Source organism: Molothrus ater, chromosome 18 (genome assembly GCF_012460135.2).
Source record: "Molothrus ater isolate BHLD 08-10-18 breed brown headed cowbird chromosome 18, BPBGC_Mater_1.1, whole genome shotgun sequence".
Lineage (NCBI taxonomy): Eukaryota > Metazoa > Chordata > Aves > Passeriformes > Icteridae > Molothrus > Molothrus ater.
The window spans coordinates 6,927,944-6,954,109 of NC_050495.2; the positions used below are offsets into that span (position 1 = coordinate 6,927,944).

The 26,166-nt window shown below is 45.8% G+C and overlaps 1 protein-coding gene across 17 annotated transcripts in view; it reads left to right on the forward strand.

Annotated features, from left to right (window-relative positions):
• The window catches only part of FBRSL1 (fibrosin like 1), a 503,927-nt gene that overhangs the window by 426,043 nt on the left and 51,718 nt on the right, over positions 1-26,166 (forward strand). For all 17 annotated transcript variants that reach the window (XM_036393034.2, XM_036393041.2, XM_036393046.2 and 14 more), the window contains one exon: positions 22,562-22,607. In XM_036393034.2, coding sequence (XP_036248927.1) covers positions 22,562-22,607 — 46 coding nt within the window. The remainder of the gene's footprint in view (positions 1-22,561; positions 22,608-26,166) is intronic.

Below are 26,166 nucleotides of genomic sequence, written 5' to 3' on the forward strand. Positions count from 1 at the left end.
TGCTCTTCCCTGAACCTGCCTCTTACGCTCTTTCCAAGGGAGCTTGTCTGGCAATTCACAGTTTCTGAGTGGCTCTACTGGGTTTTTTTCCCTCAGTTTTGTTATTCAAGCACTTTTGGCTTTGCTGCTTTTTGTCAGTCTGTTGCTGTGCTGTGTTCAAGTTGCTTGAGCTGCTTGGTTTTCTCTCTTTGCTTTGCTGCTGCAGTGGGACAAGAAGCTGCAGCATTGCTGGGGAGGGTCAGGTGCAGAGGAACCCACATACAAGCTGTGGCAGCAGCTCAGAAGATGCAAAAAGGTGGTGAAATTGGGGTAAAATAGAAGTCAGTGACTGTTTTATAGCAGGCTACATGACACAGACTGACACTGCCCTCACTCTCTTACATTCTTCTCACCCAAAAGTCCTGTCCTCCATCCTTTTCTTCCTCCTCCTCCTCCTCTTTCCTTCCTGTAGCTAATATACACTGCAGTGTCAATTTTCATTTAGTCCTGTGCCTAAAGTTATGTAAATAGAGAAAAGCAAGTTGTGATCAGCAAAGAGAGATGTGATTTTAAGAAGGGGCTTTTTTTTATTTGTACTAGAGTGTTGAGGGGAATTACGCTAACATCAGCTCCAACTTAAACATAGTACTTGCTCCCACAGTTTCAAATCAGTGTGAACTTAGCTAAAACACCATTCTAGCTTGGGAATTTCTTGGGGGGGGGGGTGGATGGAGCCCCATGTTCTGTCACCATGTAAAAGTGTCACCATGTTTCTCCCAGTCAGGGATGAGAACTAACAAAAATAGATGGAGGAAAGGGGGCAATGCATTTTTCTCATAATACTACCATGGAAGCATCTCTGGAGACATGTGCACATACAGTGGCACATCCACATCCTTGGCTTAGGGAGCTGTGGAGGAATTCTGAGGCGAGGAGAGGGGGGTGACGGGGAGCGGGAGAATAAACCTCGCCGCTCTAAGAAATCCTGAAAATGTCCATCAGAAACGCAGCGAGCGTTCGGAGGCTGCTGGAAGCGTTCCAGTACCGGAGTCTTTGTCTCCATCCATCAGAGGCACTGCAATCTTTGTGCCCCCAGCTTCAAACAAGGGCTTCACGCTGTCCTTGCAATCTGCCTTTATGCAGCGGAGTGTGGAGGCTTCTAATTACGAGGCCGAGCGGCGCGGCGGGTGGGGAGCCGTGCTGCGCCCCGCAGCCGCGCACCTGATTATCCGCTCCCGAGGTCGTTAGAAGGGTTACTCCTGAGTTTAAGCCTGCTCTGCAAGACCCCTAATTATATGCTGCTCTGCAAGTTGCATTAAAAAGAAATTGTTGAAAAGACAAAGGACAGAATAACATTTCCTCCCTCGTCTTCCCCCCCACCCCCCCGCGGCACACACAGACACACTCCCCCACCTCTCCCTGCTGGGCCCAGAGCTACTTCTCACGCTTGAGTTGGTGCAAGCTCTGATAAAGCCATTGAAAGATGCAGCAGGGAGACAGAGCGCTCCCAGGGACGGAGGGAAGCAGAAGAGGAAGCCGAAGTAAAATGACCCCCTCCCAGGTAGATAGAGCCAGGCGCTGCTTGCTGAAGGAGTTGTCCCACAGAGCAGAATTAGAGAAGAGATTAACCGTCCTTTATTGTTTTGTTTCACTTCCTAGGGAGCAATGTAATGTGGTTTCTTCCATGGTGAAAAACCTGCTTCATCTGGAGCTCCGGGAAGCCTGAATCACTATAGATAAGGCATTCAAAGTGCAGTATCCCTTGCACATGCTGCCAGTTCTCATTTTAATCTCCCCAGACATCAAAAAAATTAAAATGTAAAATTCTAAGCTATGCAGTTGAGTGACATGAAGGCTGCATTCGCTGCAATGCAATTTGCAAATCTGGGACGTGCACACATGTGTCCACTCCTGTCAGAGATAACGGGTTTATGTGTGCTTTCCATGAGCCCATGGAGTGTACCACTAGCAGAGACAGAGAATTGAATGGGTTCTTCATTACCACAGCTCTGGGCTGCTATTGAAACTAAACCCAGGTTGATAGCAATAACACTAAATATTCCACCACTTCCTGGTGCAATGGTAACATTTTCATATTGTGGTGGAGATTATTACAGAGGTATCTGCAGTACCAAGGGCAATGTTTTTTTCAAGATTGTTGTTTCAAGGATGGGTGTTTTTATTACTCTCTGCATTCTAGTTGTACCTGAAGGCCTGAGTGGCAGACCAGGATTTCACCACACTAGGTTCTGTACAAACATGGTGGAGCAAAAAGGATTCTGTGCTGCAGATTGGGGTTTTTTAGAGACATGGCTATGAAATTTTTTCATTGCTTCTGTAGCTGTAGAGAAACTCATTTTTGAACGGGAATTTCAAAGTCAAAATGTCAAGGTTGGAGTCACTTCTGCACTGGAGTACCTTGCTGACTCTGTTGTACTGTGCTCTAATCTGTGAGCTTTAAACCTTGCTCGTCTCTTGGGTATCTCAGCAGCAGTGCTCCATTGTATGCTCCCTGTTTCTTGCTAGCTTGGCTTCATTTCATTCTGGTGCAGAGCACTGGATTCACTGCCCACCCAAGGCACTAACAGCAGGGGAACTTCTGCCCCTCCTGTCTCTTGAGGCACTTACTGTTTTTCCCTGCCCACGTTTTCAAGTGTTCAGTTTGTCTCTGTGTAGTGAGGAAGGTTCCTGCAGCAATCTCTGGGGTTCTCATGGCTGAAGAGAGCAGAGGTGCAGCCACACTGGCAGCACACCACATTGTTGCTGGCATTCCCTCCAAAGCTGTGCCTCAGGCACCAGGGAAGGGTTGAACGCACTTCTCTTGGTCACCTTGTGTTTAATGTGAACTCACAAGCCTCTCTCTGTGCACAATGTGAAATAATCCCAAACCCTGAATCTGATAAACCCATTTTTTTTCTCTGCGTCAACTTGATGTACCCCTTTTGCTTGTGCCCTGCTTTTCACTGCTGCTTCTTGAAACATGTCTTAGGTGTGGTTATTGTGGGGCATTGTTCTGGCTAGCTACCCAACAGCAGGGTGAAGATGGCCCTTATCCCACCTGCACTTTTATATGGCTTTTATGTTTTGGCAAGATGGTACAACAGAGCTCCCTGAAGTTACTCTAGAGAGCAAAATCTTTGTTTCAAACAGTGTTTGGAGATCTTAGAGCCATGCCTTGTATTTTCATATGTGCCTTAAGGTAGTTCAAAATCTCTTTGATTGAAAAATGTAATTTTGTTTGGGCTGGGGGTGTAACCCTGTCTTCAGGCCAGGTGCAGGAGTACTGGTACCTATTTAGTAGCTGTGGTCCTTTCCTTGTCCTGCAGACTGTTCAGCGAGTCTCTTGTTAGCTTTTCAGTTTTGTTCTGTGATATCCCCCTGCTTTAAAAGGTGCAAAGAGCGATCACGGTGTTTTCATGCATGGTTTGTCGTTTCTTCAGCCCCAGAGTCCCCAGAGTCTAAAAGTTGAGTCATTTTTCTGCTGCCAGAGTTGTGCAAGAGGTTTGCCTCTGGAGACAGCAGAGAGTCTTGAGGCTTCAGCCATGCATTGTTGAACAGTCTCCAGAGTGAGTGTCAGTTTGAAGTAAAAGAACTTGAAATCTAGAAGCAGGGAAGATAAAAGCAAATTTGATTACAGTGCTTTTCAAACCCCATGCATAGGCAAGATAATGAAGCAGGCAGCATGTTAAGCCATAGGTCACTTAATTCATGTTTGATACCATAACCCATGGTCATGGCTGCTGCTTTTGGAACACAGCACTCTGATTTCCATCTGCCAAGGAGGGGCAGAAGGAACCTGGTATTTTGCTTGAGCCATGACACCTTTAATGTGATCATTTTCCCTGTCTCAGAATCAAAAGTGTCTAAATTCTTACCTGTCATCTCAGAAGTCTGGCTCTGATTCAGAGGCCACCTAGATATGAACTCAGACAAGCCAGATATGGCTCACTCCCTCTGGGAAAGGATAGCTTAGTATTTTTTATATTTTACCATGCTTTTCTTTCCATTGTGTGAAAATGGTTTTGGGAAACAGATAAGCACTGGATGAGATCAGGTGTATGTTTGTACTAGTGGAGGTGAACAAAGAGTGCTTTGATAGAGCTGTATTTCTTCATTAATTACTTCCCTGTTATAAAGGTTAGATCTCCTGGCTGTAGCCCAGGTAGATGTGAAACATCCACCACAAAATGCTGCAGTAGCAATGCAAAAGAAGTATATTTAAAAGGTTTATGAGACAGTGATAAAATGGGCCCTTGAAAGCATGTGTGCCTGGTGCAAGCCCTGGCCCTATAGCTGGTGTTCATACTTGGTGACCTTGCACACCAGAAGGATTTGCTGCCATGCATTGTGACTCCAGTTCCACCCTAGACTCCTTCATTTCAGCACAAAAGAACTGAATACTTCACAGTGGCTGCTGCAGATTTGTGTTAGGATGTGTTTGTGGCAATTGTCTGCATCCGCTTCAGTTTGTGGTGTGGTGAAATGTATTGAAAGAACCTGGTCTGCAAGGACTTGGAGAGACCAGGGAGTAAAGGAAGGGATACAGATGAGGCAATGAGTGCTGGCAATTATCTGAATTTCAATGGAGTGTCTTAGCTGGGACTTCTGGAACGGTTGTGAATTTTTTCTGTTTGAAAAATGCAAGAAAAATCTCTTCCACTGTTGTACAGCTAAAGGAAATGTTTATATTTGGTGTAAGGCATGAGCAGGTGAAAGAAAGTGACTCTGATAGTGCCAGCCCTGAGCCTTACTGTAATAGAAAGTGTAAAGTCATAGAGTCAGTGGTCATGGATTCAGAGTCACAAGGTTACAGGGTAAAAAAGAAGTAAAAAAAAAAAAAATAGAGTTCCTTATTTGTGCCTTCTGAGTAGTTGAGTTTTCTGTCTGGCCAGCTGCCTACAGCCTTAGAACTGTAACCAGCCTTGTGTATGGAAGATTTTCTTTTCTTTTCCAGTTGATCCCTCAGTTTATCCCTCCCACTCTTTAGGATTGATAGTAGGCAAATATGTTTTAGAAACATTGTCAGTGGCTGCTCTCGCCTTGTCTCCACCAGCCCTTGTGCTGTGGCTGCAGCTGGTGGAGCTGGGTGAGCAGAAAGCTGGGATGGATCAGTTCAGCAGAGGTTAATGCCACTGGTGTGCCACGAGAGCCCCATACTGAATCTGAACCTTGCAAAGATGTCTGAGAGCCAGCAGAGCGGGTGGCTGGAAGATTAACTCTGCACAGGGACACTTTGGGGAGCAGAGAGCCACAATAGCAGTTTCAGTGCCAGCTTTGTCCCAGCTGCCAGAAGGGACTTTGTCAGGGGAGTCCTTTACCATGGCACTGCTCCCCCAGCTGCTGGAACAATTGCTTGAGACCACTGGCAGTCAGCATGATTAAAGCAGCATTCAGGCAGCTTTATTTTACAAGGGCAGCTATCCAGGTCCATGGGTTGGCTGGGCCTGGAAGGATGCAGAAGGAAGTTTGCCATGTTGTACCCTTCCACATTTCTTCATCTGTGTTTAAGGGTCAGGGCTGGCTTTGTGGTTCATCTGTAGTGACCCCATGTTGAGTCCATAAGTGCTCCCAGTATCTCCAGGTATTGACTGATCTGACAGGACAGACTGTTTTTTCTTTGTACATAAAGGTGCCATTTCATTGAATTAATTACCTAATCTATTGCTAGATGAACTGGGATTTTAGCTGTATGAATTAATAGTTTAAAACTTAAACCCCTTTCCTTTCTCTTAAACTGGAGAAACTTGCAGCTGTTAGATCCCATTTACAAACCATAAGTAATGCAACTGCTGGTCACACAGTTATCAGTTCCATGTTGGGATTGAACTGCAGGAACCAAACAAGGCCCCTTGCTCAAGCTTCAGTTTCTTCCTTAGACCAGGTAAAGCCTTTTCTTTCCCTTTGTATTTTGAAAAATGGGAGCTAGGAGGTATGTTTACCAAAATGGATTTTTGTCCCAATGGGAATAGCCCTCTTTTGCTTCCCTCTGCTTTTTATATGTGAGTATGTAAATATATGTAAATGTATACAGGGGCTTGGATTTACCCTCTTCGTCTCCCCCTCCCATGTATAATGTATGTGTTAAACACGTAATCATTAATCAACTTTGTGGGGAGTGGAGACAAGAAGGGCTCTTTGATGATAGATGTATACTTGTGACTGTGCTTGTATGCGTGTTTATTAGGCAGCACAGTGCTATCAAAAGAAACTCCAGGTCCCCAAGGATAAGAAACAGCACAGGGAACAAATGAAGAGGAAAAAAAATCCAACCCCTCTTACTGTAAAACCCTCTGTCTTCTACCATCTGTCTCTTTTTTTGGAGTGAAATAAATTGGGGAGAGAGCTTTGAATAAGGTGCTTATTTGTAATGCACTGAAACGCTCATGAGGAACAGAAGCAAAGTTATGGTTAATGTTGCCTCTGATGGCTGGAAGTGTTGGAAGCAGGATGACATTATTTCTTTTGTCTGTACATGCTGGAAGTGGTTTAGAGAAAAAAAGCCTTCAGGATATCATGCACAAGCACAACTATTTCTGAGGTTTTAATATCATGTTTGATGTTATGGAAGGCACAAATTAAAGGTGGTCATTGCCCTGAAGTATTCATAATAAAGACAACAAAACCCACGGTGGTTCTTTGTGAGTACCTAGCTCAGAACATGCTTCAGGCTGCTCTCTGTTGCTGGAGGAGGACTTGGGGCTCTGGAATTACGTGTCTGGAGATTAAGGTAGAGGCAGAGGGATTGACTTCTTTGCATTACTTGCATACAGCAGTAGGTCGTGGGACCTGAAAGCTTTGGGCTGGATGTAGAAAACCAAACATTTCCTTGGTTGTGCTAGAGGGGAGCTTAGTCTGGTAGAATTGTGCTTATGGTCTTGCACAAAATTTTGTTGTCCAAAATGATAAAGTTGCAACAGACATGTTTGGGGGAAAAAATAAAAATCCAAAGTATTTAGGTGCCTTAGATTATTTTTTGCTATTCTCATTTAACTTGTGCTTACAAGTGCCTATTTTGAGAAATACCTAGTCGAATAGATTTTTTTAAATGAGCTTAAAGATTGGCTTTGGCTCACTGGGTGTAGAACTGCTGCACAGTTTGCTTTGTGCTCTTGCAGAGCCGGGCAGGAGACACAAGATCCGATGGAAAGCGCTGGAGTGCGTAGGCAGCAGCAGCCCCAGCTCCATCAGCCATCTGCTCCCAGTCCAGGAGCCTGCACCAGCCAGGGCACAGGGGAAGGGCTTGCAACTGTGCTCGTGGGGAGCAGCAGCAGTGAGACAAATGGGAGGCAAATGGGAAAGCAAAATTCCATTTTCTGCAGTCTGCTCGATGTAGAGAAGCTGATGGATTGGCTGCAGCATGCCAGATTCATCGAGGTGTATCTGGTGTTGTTTGAGCAAAGGGAAAAAACCAATAAAATCCCAGGAAGGTTATACTCAACAACAGAGACATACATTTGCTTTGCACTAAGCTAGGCTTTGTTAATGATAACATACCCTTATCCATTCTGGCTATTTTTCTTTATTTTCTATTGATTTCCCTCTCCAATGTGCCTGAGTCAGCACTTCCAAACTGTTATACAGAAAAGCTGAAAGCCACAAAAATTCAGAAATTTTCTAAACTGTTGACTGTTCAGGTCTCTACATTTTTGTTTTTTGGAGGCCTTTCCAACATTTTATTTTTCATAGGAGGAATAAACAAAGCTTTGGTTTAGGAAAGTGCTTCAGCTGTAGTGAGATTAAGCACATACATGGAGCTAAGCATTTGATCAAGTGCTGTTCTGAATGCACTTTCTAGAAAATTGATGTCCCTTCCACTGCTCTTGCTAAGTTAATCGGGAGATGCTGAGGTCTGATGGGAGCCTTTTGTGCATTTTCAAGATAGTGTCTCTGGAGGATCATTACACATATTCCTCTGCAGAGACTACAAGGAGATTGTCACCAGGAAAGTGTTAGTAACTGTGTATTAACATGCAGGATTATTCTGCCTCTTTCTTCACTGTAAGCTTTTCATCTCCTTACTAAGCAAGCACAGTCATGTCTGGGCTAAAATCACAAAGGTTTCTTACAATGCTCCGTTTGTGCTTCCAGTTCAGAAATAAACTCTGGTAAAATGAGCTGTTAGCGGTTGTGGGACTTTGGAAGAGAGGCAGAGAAAGGGCAGTGGCTTCAGCAATGAGCCAGGGCACAGGAGCCCTGGAGGTGCAGTGGGCTGGGGGTGAATGACCTGACAGTGAATGGAGTTGTTGATGCCTTGGCCACCGAGCAGATGGTCAGCCAGGGAAGGGTTGAGTAGAGCTTGCCCTCCTGTTCCTTCCAAAAGCATCTCCCGTGCAAAGTGGTGGCTGAACACACACCAGTGATGTTCCTCCTCCAGCTGGACAGCTTTCCTGCCCAGAGCCATGGCCATCCTTGTGGCAACAACAAGGCAAGCCATGTCTGTGAGTGTGCTGGAAACTCTCCAGCTGGTGGCTGAGCATGGCAAGCATTAGTCAGTGACTGAAAAAACTTTTGCCCCTCAGACATCACCATGAAGGGAGAAAAGCAAAGCCAGGCCAGTGGTGCTCTGCACATTCCCAGGTCCATGAGCAAACACAGTAGAGAGTTTTAGAACACAAAACAGACAGACATCTATCACTCACCCCAGGCAAATCAAACTTTATGGGTGAAATTGTACTGGTATATATGGAAAGTTAACCTAGTAATTGCCCTGCAATTATGCATCATCAAAGCAGCTGCTGTTAGATGGCATGTCCTGCTACACCACCTTCCCAGTACGAGTCATGCATCTACACTTAGAGCCTTCCATCCTTCTTGAGAACCACCAGACTCCAAGTGGAGCAGAGCCATGTTTTTGTTGGAAATAGCTGGTTACTGATACAAGCCAATTACTGGAGATGTTTCTTATAGTTTTTGCGTGAGGAAATGGCCTGTTTTTGTGGTCAGCAGTTGGCATGGTATGCATTTGACTGCTTTAATAGTTTTTGCAACCCCACCCAAATACTCGCTGTAGTACAAAAGAAATAAATTTGAAAGAGTTGCTTGGGTGTAGCTGATCACATATTCACCCCATTAGCTTCAGCTGGCCTGTAGAGTTCTTGTACCCAGAACACTGGGAACACACAGCTTTTTGAAATAAAACTAGCTGTTCCTTATGTCAGATCAGTTCATGTCTGTACAGATGGTTTCTCAATTGGAATTGCCAGTAACATCATTGGCAAAGGCTCTGAATGACATTTTTTGTCCATTTAGGTTTGGGGCATTTTTTTGTTTTGTCTCCCTGTATTCATAAAGAAAAAATTGCAAAGAAAAGAGTCAAAGGAAAGTCAAGAGGCATTGTACAAGAAGGAAAAGATTATAGCAGGGAGGCATAATGTATTGGAAGTGAAAGACTGTTCCCATCTATTGGGAATTTTCTCAAGAATGTGAATGTACACATCTAGTAAAAGAATGGGGAAAGAAGGGCTGACACTTTGTGGGGTTCAGACAAAAGAATATAGATCTTTTCCCTTTGCATCAAGTGGGCCATGGAAATTAAATTGTCCTCTAAATGCAGGGGGGAGTTCCTGTCCAGAATGGATCACAGCATGGTGGTGACTGTAAAGAGAGTTTCTCTTCTGCTGCCCTGCTCCACATGGCATTTGCTGGAAGAGCATAATTAGGATGTGCATCTGAAAAAACACACGGCCAGACAGAGATACAGTAACACACTGGAACTCAAGTGTATTTTAGTCTGCTGCAGACGATACAAAAACTGAGATGAGCACTGGCTAAACTGACTTCCCATGGACTTTCTCTCATCATTTCTTCACATACTTTGGCTTACTCACATACAGAGCTCTTTCTGTAATGGAGAAAGTTGGGTTGTTTAAATGCCATGAAAGAAGTTTGATTTAAGAGGAAGTTTTAAAAAGAGAGTGAAGGCCTGGCTGGTGAGGCCAGGAAAGCTTTTCGTGCTTTGGACAGAGGGCACAAAGAGCCTGGGTAACTCTGTTGGCCCGGGGTTTGCAGTGTGGCTGTTGGTGCCACAGCTGGTTTCTGAGAGCTGGGAGGTGCTGAAGGGAGTTTGTTGTTGGCCAAGTCAGTCTTAGATTGCGGGGGGTGGCGAGATGCAGGAACTGAGAGTCTTTTAGGATTTTTGTAGACAAGGATGAGAAGATTGTTTGTGAAAGCAACTGGAATGGGGCATGGAAAAATCCAGGAAGGCTGTTTTACCCACGGGTGAAACTCTCTCTTTGGTTTGGACTATAGCCAGTGGCACAGAGTAACAGAAACTTTTGAATTCATGCATCTGCTGCTTGGCCCGTCCTCACTGGAGGCTCAAATGGAGCTGCCTGTTCTGGAACCATTTTAGCTGGAATCAGCTCCCAGAAGAAGGTCTTTAATAACTCATGTCTCATCAGCCCTCTCCTCCTTCACTCCACTCCCTAAAAACCGGGCTGGGATGCTGTGCAGGAATTTGGGCTCTCTTGGGCAGGCCAGCAGCAAGGTGACAGGCTGAGGTCACCTGCTAAAGCCATCGCTGTCCTGCAGAGCAGCCACAGTGCAGGGCGCAGCCGTGCTCACTCTCTGCCTGCTTTAATGCCTTAAACAGGGCTGTGCATGCAGCAGTTATTTGTGTAAGTGTGCTCCAGGCATTTGAAAAAGACTTCTGTTTTCCAGAGAAGAGGAGGAGAGGGGCCGGAAGGAACTACATGGGGCAGAGGGGGGGCGAGCGATGGGGGAGCAGCCAAAAGAGAGGGGTTTGGGTGGCTGTGGGCAGACACAGTGCTGCACACAGGCTTGATCAGGGCTCCCCCACACCTGGTATTAAATCAGAGAAAACCCTTCCACCTTCTGGTGCTGGGAGTTATGCTTTTTAGAGCCAAGTTCGACAGTTGTTATTGCAATTTTGTGGTGCTCTTTTGATTTACAGCTGTTTTTACGACCATTGAGGCAGCCACAAATCGAGGAAATCTCATAAAACAGAGAGTAAACGTCTCCTTCACAACCCAGGCAGAGTTTTGGCATCCGTGCTTATTCCATAGAGCAGGATGTGTAAACAATATTGTGTCCCCTGAGTGGCTGATATCAGTACAGTTAAGTGGTAACAGCTTGAAAAATGCATTTCTCGTATATTGGTGGTAAAATTCGAAATGGGCCCCCAGGCTAAAGTAAATTGGTGACATTTTGCAGCAGAAAGGGGGGGGGAAAGGGGAAAAAAAAAAAGGGGCAGCAATTGGAAATGCAGAGCCCCAGCTTTGAAAGCAGTGGGACTGGAGCCAAAGTTGGATTTATCTGCATTATTGCAGTATGGAAATAAATGGATCCACCACACTTGTTGCAAAGCGTATCTAATTGGAGAAGACAGATTATATGTTGGCTGCAAATGGGGGACTGCCCCATTCACCACCTTCTTATACAGAAGATGAGGTCAGTTGATGCCATATTTAATCAAGGTACAACAATGAGAGCTTCTTTCTTGACTTGCTGAATAGCACAGGAGAAAAGCTTGGTGACCCTTTCCTGTAGAAAATAGGTGAGTGCACTTCACTGCCCTTGAATGAGTGAGGGATAGGAAGCCAGATGCTCTGCAGATGTGAACCATACGCTTCCTTCCATATTTTTTCCTCCATTTGTAGGGAAATTTATATGCTGTCCTTTTCTAAGGTGTTCCTAATCCCTTCTTTTAAATACGTGGCCTTCTGTGGTGGGTGAGGGTGTCCAGCATTGGGAACAGAGCTGTGAGGAACAGCCAGTCCAACAGAGACTTTTTTTTCCCCTAAAATGTAGAAACATGAGGCCTGAGACAGAGGGAGAAGGGTTGATGGGCAGACTTGATAACAAAGTTAAAAAGAGTCAATCTAATAAACACCAGAGAGACAGCTGCTAGAATTTCACCATGTTTTGGGATTACCGCATTGGTATTTTTTGCCTAATGAATGTTTGATGTTTCCTTCATGTATAGAGTTGCTGTTACATGATGGGGGTGGTGATTGGACAGGAGGTGGTGTAGTCCTGTAGCTTCTCCATCTGATTACCCAGGGTCTGCTGAGCATAATGAGTGGGGGTCCAGTCCAGCTCGAATTAATCTGGTGTCTGTTGGCGAAGGAGAGCCATGAGGAGACCTTGGGCAGCTGTCTGCTTCACAGAACCTGGCAGGGAGTTCTCGAATAAAAAAGCTGTCGTTCCTTTCCTGGACTCATGCTCAGCATCTCCTTGCCCAGTTCTAATTAACCTAATGGATAGTGTTAAAACTGGGCATCTGCAAGGGTTCGTAGACCAATAATCCAGGTGGTTTGGGGAATAGTTTCCTCATTGGATCAAAAGAGGAGGAGGAGGCAGATGATCATTCATTTTTGTTTGATTTTGCTTTCTGGTGCTGTCTGAAAAGAGCTAGTCCGAAGATGTTGAGTTAGGAGGTGGCAGCCCTCTATTTCTGCAATTTCCATGGGCAAAATGGGAATGACCATTTCCCAAAATCATGCACACACCCAGCACTGTTGATGGTAAAGCTGCAGTGAATGACACTTTTATCCAGAAGTTATTTTGTTAAATTCTTTAGTGGTGTGTTAATAGAAAGCACTGGACAGGAGGTGATTGCGCTGTATGCTTATGAATGTCTTCATGTTGGTAACATTTTTATTAAAATTTTTCCTTCTGGAGGCATGTTGCTGCTTGGGAATCTCAGCTTCCACACATTTTACACTTCAAAGGAAAAATCCAGCTGTGTGCATTGGTCTCGAAGATTAAACTTGAAAACTCAAATTTAGAAATTAATGTTGACAAATGTAGACAGATGTCCAAATTGGCTTCCTTTAAAGTTGTATTAGATTTTAAATCTTTTTAGTGTGAGTCCCCTTGGTTTTTATAATTATTTTGCATTGTTCTGCCACAAGCACAGAACTGGAGGGCTGCAGCAGGTACTAGCACTGCAGCAGAGGGGAGCAATCCCTGAACCACAGTCCACTAGCAGAGGCAAATCTCCTAAATCTCTGTGCTCTTACAGCAGCTGAGGTGCTCTGGTATGGCTCACATGACTGTAATACTCATCTCGTAATAAGAATCTCTCCTACACATAATTCTGGTGGGAATGAAAATTTCCCAGTAAACCTCTTAGCAAGGCTGCTGAATTAAAAAGAGGAGATAGTTCTTCAGGTGGTGAAGCCTGCCTGAATCACACAATCTCTGCAGAAGCTGCTCCTGCCTGCCAGTGCTCCTGTGCCCAGGCACATCCTAACGCGGCTTGTCAGCTGCTGGTGGGCCAGTGGCCCCATCCAAGAGCTCGAGTCCCATGGGATTTGCCTTCATGCTCAGTATGAACACATCCAGCACGCTGCAGCTGTGGGTGAAGCCAGGGATGTGCTTTGTGTCCAAGCTGAGTAATCTTCTGCATGAAAGGGGAGCCCACTTGAGCAGCTCCATCCTCCTGGGCTGCACAGCTGTGCAAGGAGTGGACCTGGGAAAGAACGGTGCTTTTGTGCAGCACAGTTATGTGTTTAACATAATAAATGTTTATTGTCCTCTGGAGCAAAGGAGCAATAGGCTAAATTATAGCCCGGGGAGGGAAAGCTAGAATCATGAGGTATAGGCTGTTAATTATCTTTTTTTTTTTTAGCTGTCATAATGTACTGGCGTTTGCCTGCAGCTCCCCCCTTCCCACTGCTCCATTACCTCCACCAGCACTATCTCTAAAATATCTGCTTCCCCTACCACTGGGCCCTCCTCCTCTCTGGCCTCCTGCTCTTTCATTTGTAAGGCATCTCTGGCCTCCTGAGAGATTTGTGACTTCTCTCCCAGCAGCCGCTCACGGTGATAAAGGCCCTCAGACTGCCTCTCTCTGATTAATCAGCCCTCGTGCAGCCTCGATAGGGTGTTAATTTGTAAACTCAGTGGACAGGCAACTGTGATAAGCCTCTGCAGCTGCTCTGTGTCTGCCGGGGGGATGGGCAGATAAGGCTTCAGCCCTGGGATGCAGCCAAGAAATATTTTGGAGCAGTGAATTAGAAACAACAACAACAAAAGAGCCTTCTGCAGAGGCACTTCTTTGAGGTTGCTGTGGGTAAGACAGCAAGTTTCAATGGCAGCAGACAACAGCTGCTTTCCTGATAAGCTCCCTGACCCCCCAGGCCCAGGAAAGGGCCACGTCAGGATTGCATCCACAGTGGGAAATGGTGTCAGAGGGATGTCCGTGTGTCACAGAGGGATGTCCGTGTGTCACGTGCCATGGTCTGGGCTAGGAGGACAATGCCATCTTCCCTGTGCCTCGTGTACTCACTGCAGTTAACCTGAAGCTTTTCAGAGAATTTGATGCTGGTTTGTCAGGGCTGTCTGGCATGACGTGTCGCCTGCAAGGAAGGGAGGGACACTAAGAGTGTCCAGAACAGCATCAGTGTCAAATGATTTCTGAGCACCCTTAAATGTTTGCTCTGTGATATGGTTCACATAAAATTCTATACAGAGTTCGCTATGTATCCAGGGTATGGATTAAAAACAAGAATACAGCATTTTCCCTAGAGAGCAGACCATGCTGAGTGGTCTGAGACCACAGAGTAGTGCTCTGAGAAATAGCAAAGCTGGGGGTTAAGCTCTGGAATACCCAGGCAGATTGAAAAAGGCTGCAGTGATGACAGGCATGTATTCTGTTTGTCTGCTCAAGGAGGTTATGTTGAGTGTTTCTGGTGTGCTCATGCAATTTTCCCTTTTTTATTGATTTGATTATGTTTTCTTCAAAAATTGAAAGGAGGAGATATTTCACTGAATTTTTATCAGTGCTTTGGTTCAGCTGAATCCTAATGATCCTGCCATTGTTGGCCTCCCTAATTGTTCTAATATTATCTGACAACATGCAACAGACGATGGAAGCAGTTCCTTCCCTGTCTGCCAATGCAGGTTGTTATTCAGTTCATTTTTGAACTGCAGCAATCCTCAGACAGACAGTGACCTTTTTATGAAATCAAATGTCTTGCAAAACCCTCTTGGTCTCTGAACTGTGATTTATAGCCATTTGTGTTGGAGAAAGCTGCAGGTGGGATTTGGGTGACACATAATTGGTTAAAAGATAAAATAAAATGAAGGTTGCCCTGCTGGTACAGTGATGGCAGGAGCTACAGGAATGAATTGCTTGGCAGTGCAGAGCCTGGCCCTCCTCCTCCCGCCCTCCTCCGTCGCTTGCCAAGTCCTGTCTGGCAGGCCATTACAATGATAAATGCAGGTAGCTGGCAAAGACCACAGCTGAGAGTTTGTTCTAGCATGCCAAGCCCTGCTTGGCATTCCCAGTTGGTGCCAGCATTTGCACTCTTACTCAGTTTGACGGAAACCAGGACATGAGGTGTGAATTTATGTCCGCATCCTTCCAGGAGAGAGTTGGGATAATGAAATGCCAAGGCAGCCCTGGGAGCAGCAGAGTAATTTGGTAGGTACCAAACAACAGTCTGCCACCTGTCATTCGCAGCACAGTCCCTGCTCTCCCCCATCGCTCTTCCCACAGTGCAGCCTTTGAATTATAAGAAGTTTTAGATAGTTCTGCAAAGAGCACTCGCCGTTCCCTCTGATTTAGTGCAAATAAAAAGCCATATTCCCACCAAATAGATGGGCTGACTAGATAGGATCAAGCTGTAATGACAATAATACAAACTGCTGTAGCACTGTGTTACACAGGGTTCCCAACCTTTCCCACCTGAAGGTAGGTTTTCCCTTATATTTGTAGCAAAAGATAAATCAAATCTCTGCTTGCCTAAGTGAGTGTCTGGGCAATGAAAAAAATTTGAATGTGGAAGTGTAGGCTGAAGTCTGTTTTGGGAAGGGGTCAGCTCTCTGAGAAGGGCATGAGGGCTCTGGTGTTTGGGATGTTTTAAAGCAGGCCACACAAAGCCCTTTTCTCAGTGTGTCATGGAGAACTGTTTCCCTGGCTGTGGTGTGTATCAGTTCCCTTAACACGGACACATCACTGCCTCCAACTTACACTGGGGGCTGCAGCCTCATCCAGTGGCACATCCAGACTGTCACCTGGATGCCATTGATAGACCAGAACACTCAGGAGCATATGAACATGTGTTATGGGGAAATCAGTGCTGATTAAAGTGGAAAATACCAGGAGTGTAAAGCGAAGGTAGATTTGGTAGTGGTTGGGGAGCTGAGGTTTGAAGGAGGAAGATCCTGAGATAAGGACCAAGTGCACGCTAATTTAAATTAGGACACACAGGCGCACCGCACTAACATTAAGCAAGTATTTTGGCTGGTTTTAATGAGGGACAGCTGGAAATTTTCTTTCCTTGTTGGTGTTGCTGGAAACAACTGAGGAACCTTCTGCAGCTGTCTGACGAGGTGAGGTCCAGGAATTCCCCAGCTTCCTCCCTTCTCCTCCTTCACTAAATTTTTTTTCAGTACATGTATCTATTTATTTATTTATTGGAGCTGAGCTGGGAAGGAGAGGGAGTTTGATCTTTTCCTTTGGGAGACAGCAACTGCTCAGAGGAAGATGAATCATAAAGCATCACTAATGGAGGGGATGGGAAGGGGAGAACTCTGGGCTGCAGCCATTGCCCAGGGGCTGGGGGGATGGTTTGAGGGGAGAGGGAAGAGGAGTTAGCAGGCCTGTGCCCCGAGGCTCTGATGGCAGACATGCTGTAGGTCAGATGTCCCTCTGTGTCAGGATTCAGTCACCCTTTGCCAGGGAAGAGGCACATCTGTGCAATAACACCACAGCAGCCTGTGTTTAAGAATTACTGCTGCTGCTGCTCGATTGAAACTGGTTTGTTCAGTCCCACGATGCTTGTAAAATGATGAGGAACATGCTCAGGGTTCAAAACATTGTCAATTTAAGCTTACCACTGTCTTGCCAAGAGAGGACCAAAACAAGATGTCGAACTTGTGGAGGAGCAATGAGCTTGGTTCCTCACTGCCCTGCACAGCGTTTCCTTCGGTGCCTTCCAGTCCTCATCCACTGTGCCTCCCATTCCACTTGCCATTGTGTAAAGTCAGTGTAATTCAGTGGTGAATTAGGACCAGTGATCTCTGCTTCTAGGCTCTCTACGGCCTAATTTAATCTGTATTCCCAGACTCGTGCTGGCTTCTCAAAGGGGCTGTTGCAAAAAACAGTCATGGTTATATAAACTGCTGAGAGAAATGAGCATTCTTGGAAGAAAAAGTGACAAAGAGGCGAGTGCATGGTGACAGTCCCTTCCAGGAGCAGAGCAGTACTGAATATGTGTGTGCTAAATGAATGAATGTAGGTGGGAACCTAAACAAGTGTGTTGCTGTATGGAAGTACAATCCAAGAAACATTTTGTTTCTGGTGAGCATTCTGTAGAGTAAACTCATGAAAGATACAGAAGACCATCACCTCTCAGAGATGGCCTTGAATCATGATTGAACTAGAAGTATCTGTGGCATTTAATGCATTGCCTAATCAATAAGTAGTTGCTGGTTTGGGGTGTTTGTGCTGCATGTTTCACTGTGATGTGTTATGGTGTAACTGAAGGTACAAGTGTATCTTTAGGATTGCTGGAAAGGTGGAGACTCTTGCTTTGGGAATATTATTTATTATTAGTCCTTATTTACACTGGAGATCAAGGGACAGAATTTCATAAATTATCCCAACTATCAGCTGTAACCAGATTTTTCAGAACAACCTGGTCACCATTCAGGTTTCGAAATGGATTTTTGGAAATGCTCTATACCCGGTAGCTCCAGTCAGGCTGATGCCCCAAAGGCAGCTGCTGAGTGCTGAGCCCTCTTGAAAGCCCAGTCTATAAATTCTGTGGGAAGATAATCACAGTGTGGATTTGTAGAAGTCCTGCTCCCTCTTGCTTAATCCCTCACACAGCTGGGCTGTGCTGTGTCCCAGCCAGCTGTGTACCACAAAGCTGGATATCCCTAGTAGGTTCACAAAAATGATTGAGTTGCAGGTTTGACTTTTCTTTTGTCCTCTTAACTGAGCTGAGGTTTCTCTCCAAAACTAATGCAGGTTTTGGAAAGACTGTAGACTACCTTGAAACATCCCCTCACAATGCAGGCAGTGTTACCCATGGGCTGCTTCTATATCCTGAAATGTGTAGAGTACTTTGTTGGTCTTAAGGGGGATTTTTACTTTGGGTTTTTGTGTGCATGTGTGCTATTTCTAGGCTACTCTTGCACCTTTCCATATGTATCAATTTCCATTTCCTACAGAAGAATCACAACCCAAACAATACCTTCCTGTTTTAGTTATTGTTCTCATATTACTGGATGAGGGGTCTGGTATGAATGACTTGCAGAGTGAACTGCAGAGTAGTAAAGCAGTACTGACGTGCTGAAATTCTCTGCTGGACAAGCGATCAAGTGGCATTGGAGTGGTTGGTAAAAGCAAGGGATACAGATCAAAGGAAAGAATGAAAATCGATCCAAAATTTTCAGGTAATGTCCTTGCTTTATGCTAAAACTTTCTTGAAGCATATCCAGCACTTTTAGTTTGGAAATCTCCCAGAGAAGGGTTTTCTTGTGAGCTTTTTAGTGCTTGCTAAGTTCAGTAATTGTGCAGTCTCTCTTGAGACTGGCTCTTGGCTGTCTAGTAGATAGGCAGCCATCCAGATCTAAAATTTAAACTGTATTTTACTGTCTCTTCCTTCTGCCTACTGTACTGGACTCACTTAGAGGGAATGCTTGGCTTTTGCCCTGTGCATGACACGCATACCAGGTCCCTAACACTACTTTGCTTGTTCTTTGTGAGCCAGAACTGCAGCCTTATTAGCAGCTTCCCTGTATCTTGCTATCAGGCTCCTGGAGTTTCAGGCTTGGATCTGGAATTTGGTGCTCCAGGAGATGCCATGAAGGCCCACAGAGCCTCTGCTGTTGGTGACAAGGAGCAGTTCTATTCCCTGTTAGCCATTTATAAGCTACGGATAAAGAGGACAAAAAGAAGTAATTGCTGTGAGGCCTGACAAAATTTATAGTGCTATCTTGGTCAGATGATGTTGTTCTGTTATATACAACCATTAAATTATTAATCTGCAAGAGCTCTTGTACCTTTCAGCTGCCTTGGGTTGGTGGGAACCAGGATGGATGAGGCATGGACTTCATTATGCCTCACTGCTCACCTTCACTGGAGAGGGTGTGCTACATCCTTTGTGGTTACCACCTCACATTTGAGGAAAAAGCTGCCTTTGCTGAGCTTTTAGTGCTGAAAATTGAATCAGTGTTTATATGTGCTGGGTTCAAGGGGAGGAAGGGGGAGGGACTGCAGCACTACTCCTCTGCTTGCTCTCCACAAGGCTGAAAAGGGCAGAAATGTTATTTTCCTCTGCAGTGTATTCAGCCTGGTTTCAAGCTGTGACAGAACTGGGTGGAGGCATTTTCCCCTTTTGGTCTAGAGTAGAAAAGAAAGAAAATTAAAAGGTGACAAAGGATTGGTAACTTCATTGAATAAGCCACAAAGGGGACCTGGAAGGCTCGGTGTCATGGAAAGGGTGCTGGGTCTTAGGGATTTCAGCAACATGATGTTACCTCAGGAACTGCCGCTCTGGGGACAGATGTCAGATATGCTTCAAGTGCCACAGTTGTTCCTGGGGACAGGGTGGGACTGTGCAAGCAGCATTTTTATGAACACAAGGCTGTGGTGGGTTCTGTGGCTGTGGGCTGTGCTCCAGGCAAGGGAGATGAGCAGCCAGTGAACAAGGAAGGATGGAGGTGTCTTCTGTCTGTGAGCTTCAGGCTGGGCAGGTCTCGCTGCCTTGTGCAGCAACAAAAAGGAACTTGAGGGGTTTGTGAAATGGTCCTTCAGATGGAGACAGGCAGGAGGCAACAAGAGGGGAGGAAAAAGGAAATTTTTAGTTTCATTTTGCAATCAAAGAACATGTGACTTCCTGAGATGGCTTGAACTCCGCATGAAAGACTCCAAATGCCTGGTTTTGTTCACAAGGGAAGAATTCCACTTTATTAATATTATTTTTAAAACCCTTCTTATACATATGCAAATGATTTGCTTGGAACAGCAGTATTTGGGAGGGGACTTGTTTTAGCAGATGTGTTGGTTTGCTGGATTTTTTTCCCTCATTAGTGGGCTCCCTCAGACACATAGGTTTTATTGTACGCTTTCTTTAAAGGGTGACTGATAGGGCTGAATGATGTATTCAGGCTCTTCCTCCCCCAGCTTCCCTCCTGCCTTTACAGCAGCTCACAGAATATCCTATAGCACAGGCGTTCACTGTTTCAGAGTGGTGCTCGTGCCAAAAACTGCTCAGATCTGGAGCTAGAAATCACCAGAAGTGAGAGCAAAAGTTACTGTAAACTCTAGGTGTGAAGGTTTGTGTCTGTGAACTGAAGCTGCGATGTTGAAAACGCTGCTCTGTAAATGTTGACTCTGATTGTGGAAGGCGGTGGCACATGCTGATAGCAGAAGACTGAGCAATAATCCGGCTGTTTTACTTGGTCTTTAAAGTGAATTTTCTGGCTTGACTTCCTTAAACGTTGTTTTTATACAGTCTGGACCTGTAGCACTGAGATCTTTGGCTCCTGGCTGGGCGCTGAGCCCGCGGTACCGGAGTGCATGGAGGGCAGTGAGCTGGTGGCTGACACAGAGTTGGGGCTGTGAGCCCAGACTGTCCAGACCAGGGGAAGCACAAGGCTTCTCCCAGCTGGGGTGGCTGCCTCTGGCCATGGCTGGCTCCCCAGGAAGGGCTCTCCCAAGCAGGCTCCTCTGGAGAGCTGCACACCCCAGCGTCTGGACCCGGCCTTTAGGATTTGTGGCTCAGCGGCCGATTTACTGCTGGGGCTTTAGTGCAAACCACGCCAAAGTTTCATTGCCTGTAAAATGGGGGAATCTTATTTATCCACCTGCCACGTGTCCCAGTGCTTGTGGAGTGCTTTGAGAGTAGCCCTGGCTTTGTGTGAGCTGTTAGCATGGGTGAGTTCCCAGAGCCTGCAGATGTGTTCCGCATCCGTGGTGACTTGGTGTTGATTATAAGTGAAAAATCTCCTAACAATGGGTTGTAAATTCAGAGTTGGCTGTCAAACGTTTTATGCACCACTGTTGTTGCTGCTGTGTGACTCTGTTACACTTTTTTTGCAAACCAGCCTAGGCAAAACGTTGTTTAATCCTGGTTCTTCCTCTTTTTAATCCATGCAGTGAAGGGATCGTGCAGGTAACTGATTTTCCCTAAGATTTTAGGATCTTTTTGCTGAGCTGTGTAATGATCATACATGCCACAGCTACACGTGCAGCTTTGTCGTGGACATAATTCAGAATTTTTTTCTTATGTGTCTCAGCCTCAACCTATTTTTCATGTTGTTTTCCCTCTCTTTTTTATACATTTGCATTAAGTAAGACATTCAGTGCTTGCAGTGCCACTTTTCTTAGAAGTAACATTAATGGATCACTCTTGCTTCTTACTATATCTCATGCAGAACTTCTTGCATTTTACTATTTGTTTTTTTCCTTCTGAGTCGTCATTTAAAATATATAGCAACGTAATACAATTTGTAGTGCTCTTTATCATGCAAATCTCCCAAGGCACCTTAGAATAAAATCAATAAAATCAAAAATAAAATCAACTTAGTTCAGCCATGTGTTGAATTAATTAATTGTTTTTAAAGCAGAGCCGGGGGAAAAAGGCTTTTTTCACTTTCAGTATCTTTTGCTCGTCAGCTTTGTACTTCACCCATTTTATTCATGCAGCAGTCAGTGCCAACACGTTGATGATACTTTCTTGTAGATGGTAGTAATGTTGATCGTGCTCCTGCTCCCAGACCAGCTTTGATTCTGGAGAGGCTGCTTGCTATTTTATCAGATAGCGAGGAGGAAAAGCTTATGCTGAAATCGGTTGACTGCTTGATATCAGTGGGGGGAGGAAAGGAAGCCATCAAATTAACTCATAAAAGCTTTAGTTACGATGAATGGACTTTTTTTTCCCTGTCTGTCGTTATCATCTTGTCTGTAACCCAGTGACCCTGATTATCATGAAGCTGTTTACAAGGTTTAGGTTAATTGGATTTCTTTAACTGTTTCCCAGAGCTGTGAGGAGCACAAATACACTGCTGTGAAGTTCAGACAGCATAGTGCAACCCAGTCTGCAAGGATACGGGCTTCTTCCAAGAGGAAGTCGTTTTATTTCATACTCAACTAAGTGCATAGCAGCATGTACCTATCATTTGGCATAATATTGAACAACACCCTCCTTCATACAGATGTGTTCAGTTGCAACTTGTGTTTCCAATACACAAATTACATTTTGCATGTTCAGCAAGAATTGAGCTTATTTTCAGTGAGAGAGCCTTTGAAATGTGTTTTGGTTTCTTTTTCTTTTTTTTTCCTTCAGCTTGACAGCAGTTTCACTGGTTTTGTTTTTATATGAGGAATCATGGATAAAATAGCTGTGCATTGCATGGCTGCCTTAAACAAACGAGACAGGAGGATGTAGTTGGGTGAGATCAGGACAGTCCTCTTGCTTGGCTTTCATCTCCTCAGGATGCATGCTCGTTCTTTAATGGCACAACATTGCACCCTCCAGGTGCAATGTGCAACTGCAGGTCTCCAGATAACCCACTTGTTTTATGAGCTGTGTTTTTGTGAGCAAGCCTTCCCAATTTCTCCTTCACGATTATTCACCCTCTCTTTCTCTTCCTTTTTCAGGCTTCTGTAGGCTCTGAGAAGCTGTTCTCCCCTGCAGCAAATAAAGGTAAGTGATCTGGAGAAATGCTTTCCTTATCTTACAGCGAGAGATTTGGGTTGTGAATCCGTGTCGTGCGAATAGCAGGACATCAGTTTTGCCAGAGCCTGTAGCTTGGCCACACACATTGTCATAAAGATCAACTTTACAGGCTTGTGATGATTTAAGTTAAAATTTAGAGCTGCATTGTCTCAGTGTGGGGTGGGACTTCTTCCCTTCCAGTAAGATTTGTATTAAGTGTCTTGGAGGGAGGGATTACTGACAAAGGAGAAGTCAGTCCTTACTGTAGGGGATGTGCTTCTCCCTCTAATACAATCAAATCCTCATTTCTTTTAAACAAATCAGTATTTCAGTGCTGTCTGTGTCATCCTGACAAGGGCTTGCACCTCCCTCCCCTGCCAGTGCCCACGGTGCAGCTCCACTCCTGCTGTTAATGACAGTCACCTGTGAGAGGCACTGGGTGTTGCTAAGAGACTGCCTCGTTCCACAGCCCCTTGGGGGGCACAGCCACAGATCTCTAAATATGCCCAGCCCTCCTCTGAGGGCTCGGCACAGCCATAAAACCAGGCTGCTCTGCTCTGTGTGTTCCCAGGGATAATCTCACTGAGATGGACAGCGGGCAGAAATGCCAAAGAAACAGCCTTGGAGAGGGCAAACTCTGGTATATGGTGGAAAATGTTGTGCTGGGAATGGTTCCATTTTGCCATGCTAGGAGGTTTGTGTGGCTCCAAATTAGTTGCCAGGGCTTGGGGCTGTCTGCAGCATCCTCTGCATTGAGCTGCAAAATGAAATCAGTTCACAGCAATAGTGAATGTTAGGGGCATGCAGATACCCCAAAGAGGGGAGACGAGGCCCATCAACAAGAAGTGATGAAATTAACTTCTGGCATTAGTTCAGTGGGGCCAAGAAAGGAACAATTTGCAGTTGTGTAGGAGTAGGTGCTGGACATGGAAAGGCATTTTGGTGGTTGTGTGCTCCATCACCTGGATCCAGGCCCAGTTTTTAGCTGGGCTCTTCAGCAGCAGTAACTATTAGGAATTCTCTTTCTTTCCAAGCTTTGCAGATTTTCAATGCCAAATGTGGAAACCGATGACAAGCCCATTATGTTATTGCATTTGTAGATATTTTTACGAAAGTATGCAGCTTTATCTGGGGGAAAGAGGGAAATTTAAACAAATGGTGGGGAAGAACATTTCTCTTCTCTCACTTGGCTTGCTGATAAGGCAAACCAGATTGCCCATATGGCACTGCCTCGGCAAAACAAAAATCTTGCCATCCTGCATAATGCCTGGCACAGAGATCTGCTGGAGAGGCTTATGTTGAAGCGTTAGCAGCTTTGTTGGCTCCTCCTTGTGCTGAAGCCCAAGATCCCCCACCCCTTCATATCATGGAGCAGCTCAGCAACATGAGTTTTCAAAATACCTCCCTATCAGGAAGTTAAATGTGCGAATGCCTGTGAATTTGCTGTCTTGAAGTTTGTGTTCAGTGCTGTTTATATCCCTATAATTTCAGCCTGTTCCTGTTTGCTTTAATGTGGGTGTAGACATTGCCAGCTTTGGGTTCAGATCATGGGTTTTATCTCAGTTTTCTCTTTTACCCTGGCCCTGTACCTTGCTTATGGCATGGCCTCCCATCGTGGGCAAGCTCTCCTGGGGCTACCTCAGCATTTGGCACTTGGCTTGACAGGTGAGAGAAATTCGCCTCAGCAAAGATTTTGTGCAGAAACCCAAACAGTGCTAAATTTTACCCCTCGCCCTGTTATCACTCCCGCAACGCAAGAGCCAGATTTGTCTCTTGCACATGCAAATGAACGCCGCTCCTACACGACCAGGCTGGGGGATGCCATATGGCCGGGAGAAAGTGACTTTCAAAGCATTGCACTTAAATTCCTTTTGTGAGATAAGAGCGTTGATTTAAGGCCGTGTTCTCCGGGGCTGGAGCCCTGGTGGCTCTGTGGGGAGGGGATTAGCTCAGCACAGTTTCCTGGTGGGCACACACATGGTGCGGCACGCGCTCGTCCTCTCCCGTGGGCATTTGCACTGTGCCCTTCTTTTGTAAACACTGCCGGCCTTTTTGGAGAGATATTAGCTAGCCCAACGTGCAGCATCCATGCTGCAGCTTTCATTGAGGCTAACCAGGCTTCTAAAACACATAAAGTGGATTCATTGTCTGGTGCAACTCCCAGCCCATTGTTTGGTGCAAGTCTCTCTGTTCCCACAAACTTTCCCTGGGGATGTGTTTGGCCCGGTGTGTTTGTTTTATGCCGTCCTAGTTTATCAGCAGCTTAGCAATGCAATTAAGTATTAAGATAGGCGGGTTACGCTTATTTGAGGCTGGAACAGCTGTAAAATGTAACCTTTGACCGCATTTGAGAGCTCCACAAAGGGCCGGAGGAGCAGCGTCCTTTGTCTGGGGCTCTCTGGGTAACGTTTGCCTTTGCCCCCTCCCCGGTGGGGCCACGGTGGTGGCCGTGCTCCTCCTGCTGACACCAGCTCATCTGCAGCAGCAGATGCACGGCGTGCATGTCCACTTCGGGGACCAGGCACTATTATGCTGCAGAGAGAGGTGTCCTGACCCGGGGTCACCTCAGTAGTCACAGCTGTGAAATAGGCTGAATGGGGCACTTTGAGCTTCCAGCAGAAGAGGAGATTAAATCCTCTGTGTGAGGAAATAATAATTAAAAGTAAGAGCAGAGGAGCCCTGATCTGCTCTGCTGACTGTCTTTGTTTTCTGGCGCAGAAAAGTGTTTGTTTGGCCGACTTGTCGCTGCAGTACAGAGTTACAAGGGCATTTGCTGCCGAGGGCCGGGTGCTACATCCTCCTGGAGAATAAATCAATAAACAAATAATAAAGGTCTGTTTGCTCTCTCATGCAGCTCCTTTCTCACAGGAATCTGCCAGCCAGCCCTTCCTTTTTCTGAAGGGCAAGTACCAGGAAAGGCAGGGGAAGCATAGGCAAAAGCCAAATCTGTCTCTCTTGTCTCCAGGTAGGAGCGTGAGGCAGAGGGGTGACGGTCAGATGAGTTGTGGGGCTGAGGAGGTGAGAGGGACCCCTAAGCCACTGCAAGAACCTCCTCCTACCTGCTGTGGTCATAATTGGAAGTGTGTGGGGTAGGATAGTTTGTATTTGCTGGACATGAGCGTTGGGTCCTCACTGCTGGCTCCCTCCAGCTGTGGGCTTCCCTCGTGGGTCTGGCTGGAGGCAGTTGAGCTTCCTTGCAGCTGTCCCTGCTCCAGAGCTGCTGTGTGCCAGGGAAAGCAGGAGAGGTTTGTACCACAGTAGCCTTGCAGTTGCAGCCCAGGTGACCTGCTGAGTCCCCAGCGTTTGAACCCAAGGCCAGTGCAGCAGTGAGAGTGAAAAGGATGTCTTAAAGGCTTAAAGGAGGTGTTTCTTTTGCTTAGTTTGATAGGTCAGAGGCCCCAGGGATGAAAACCTCCATCGAAAAGTGGAGCCTGGGCAGCAGCCAGGGTTTCTCCATTCATAACCCCGGGCAGGCTGTGGGTGGGGAGGTGCCTGTGAGATGAAAGAGGTGTCCAGGAGCCCCTGGGGCATGAGATGCCCATGGAGG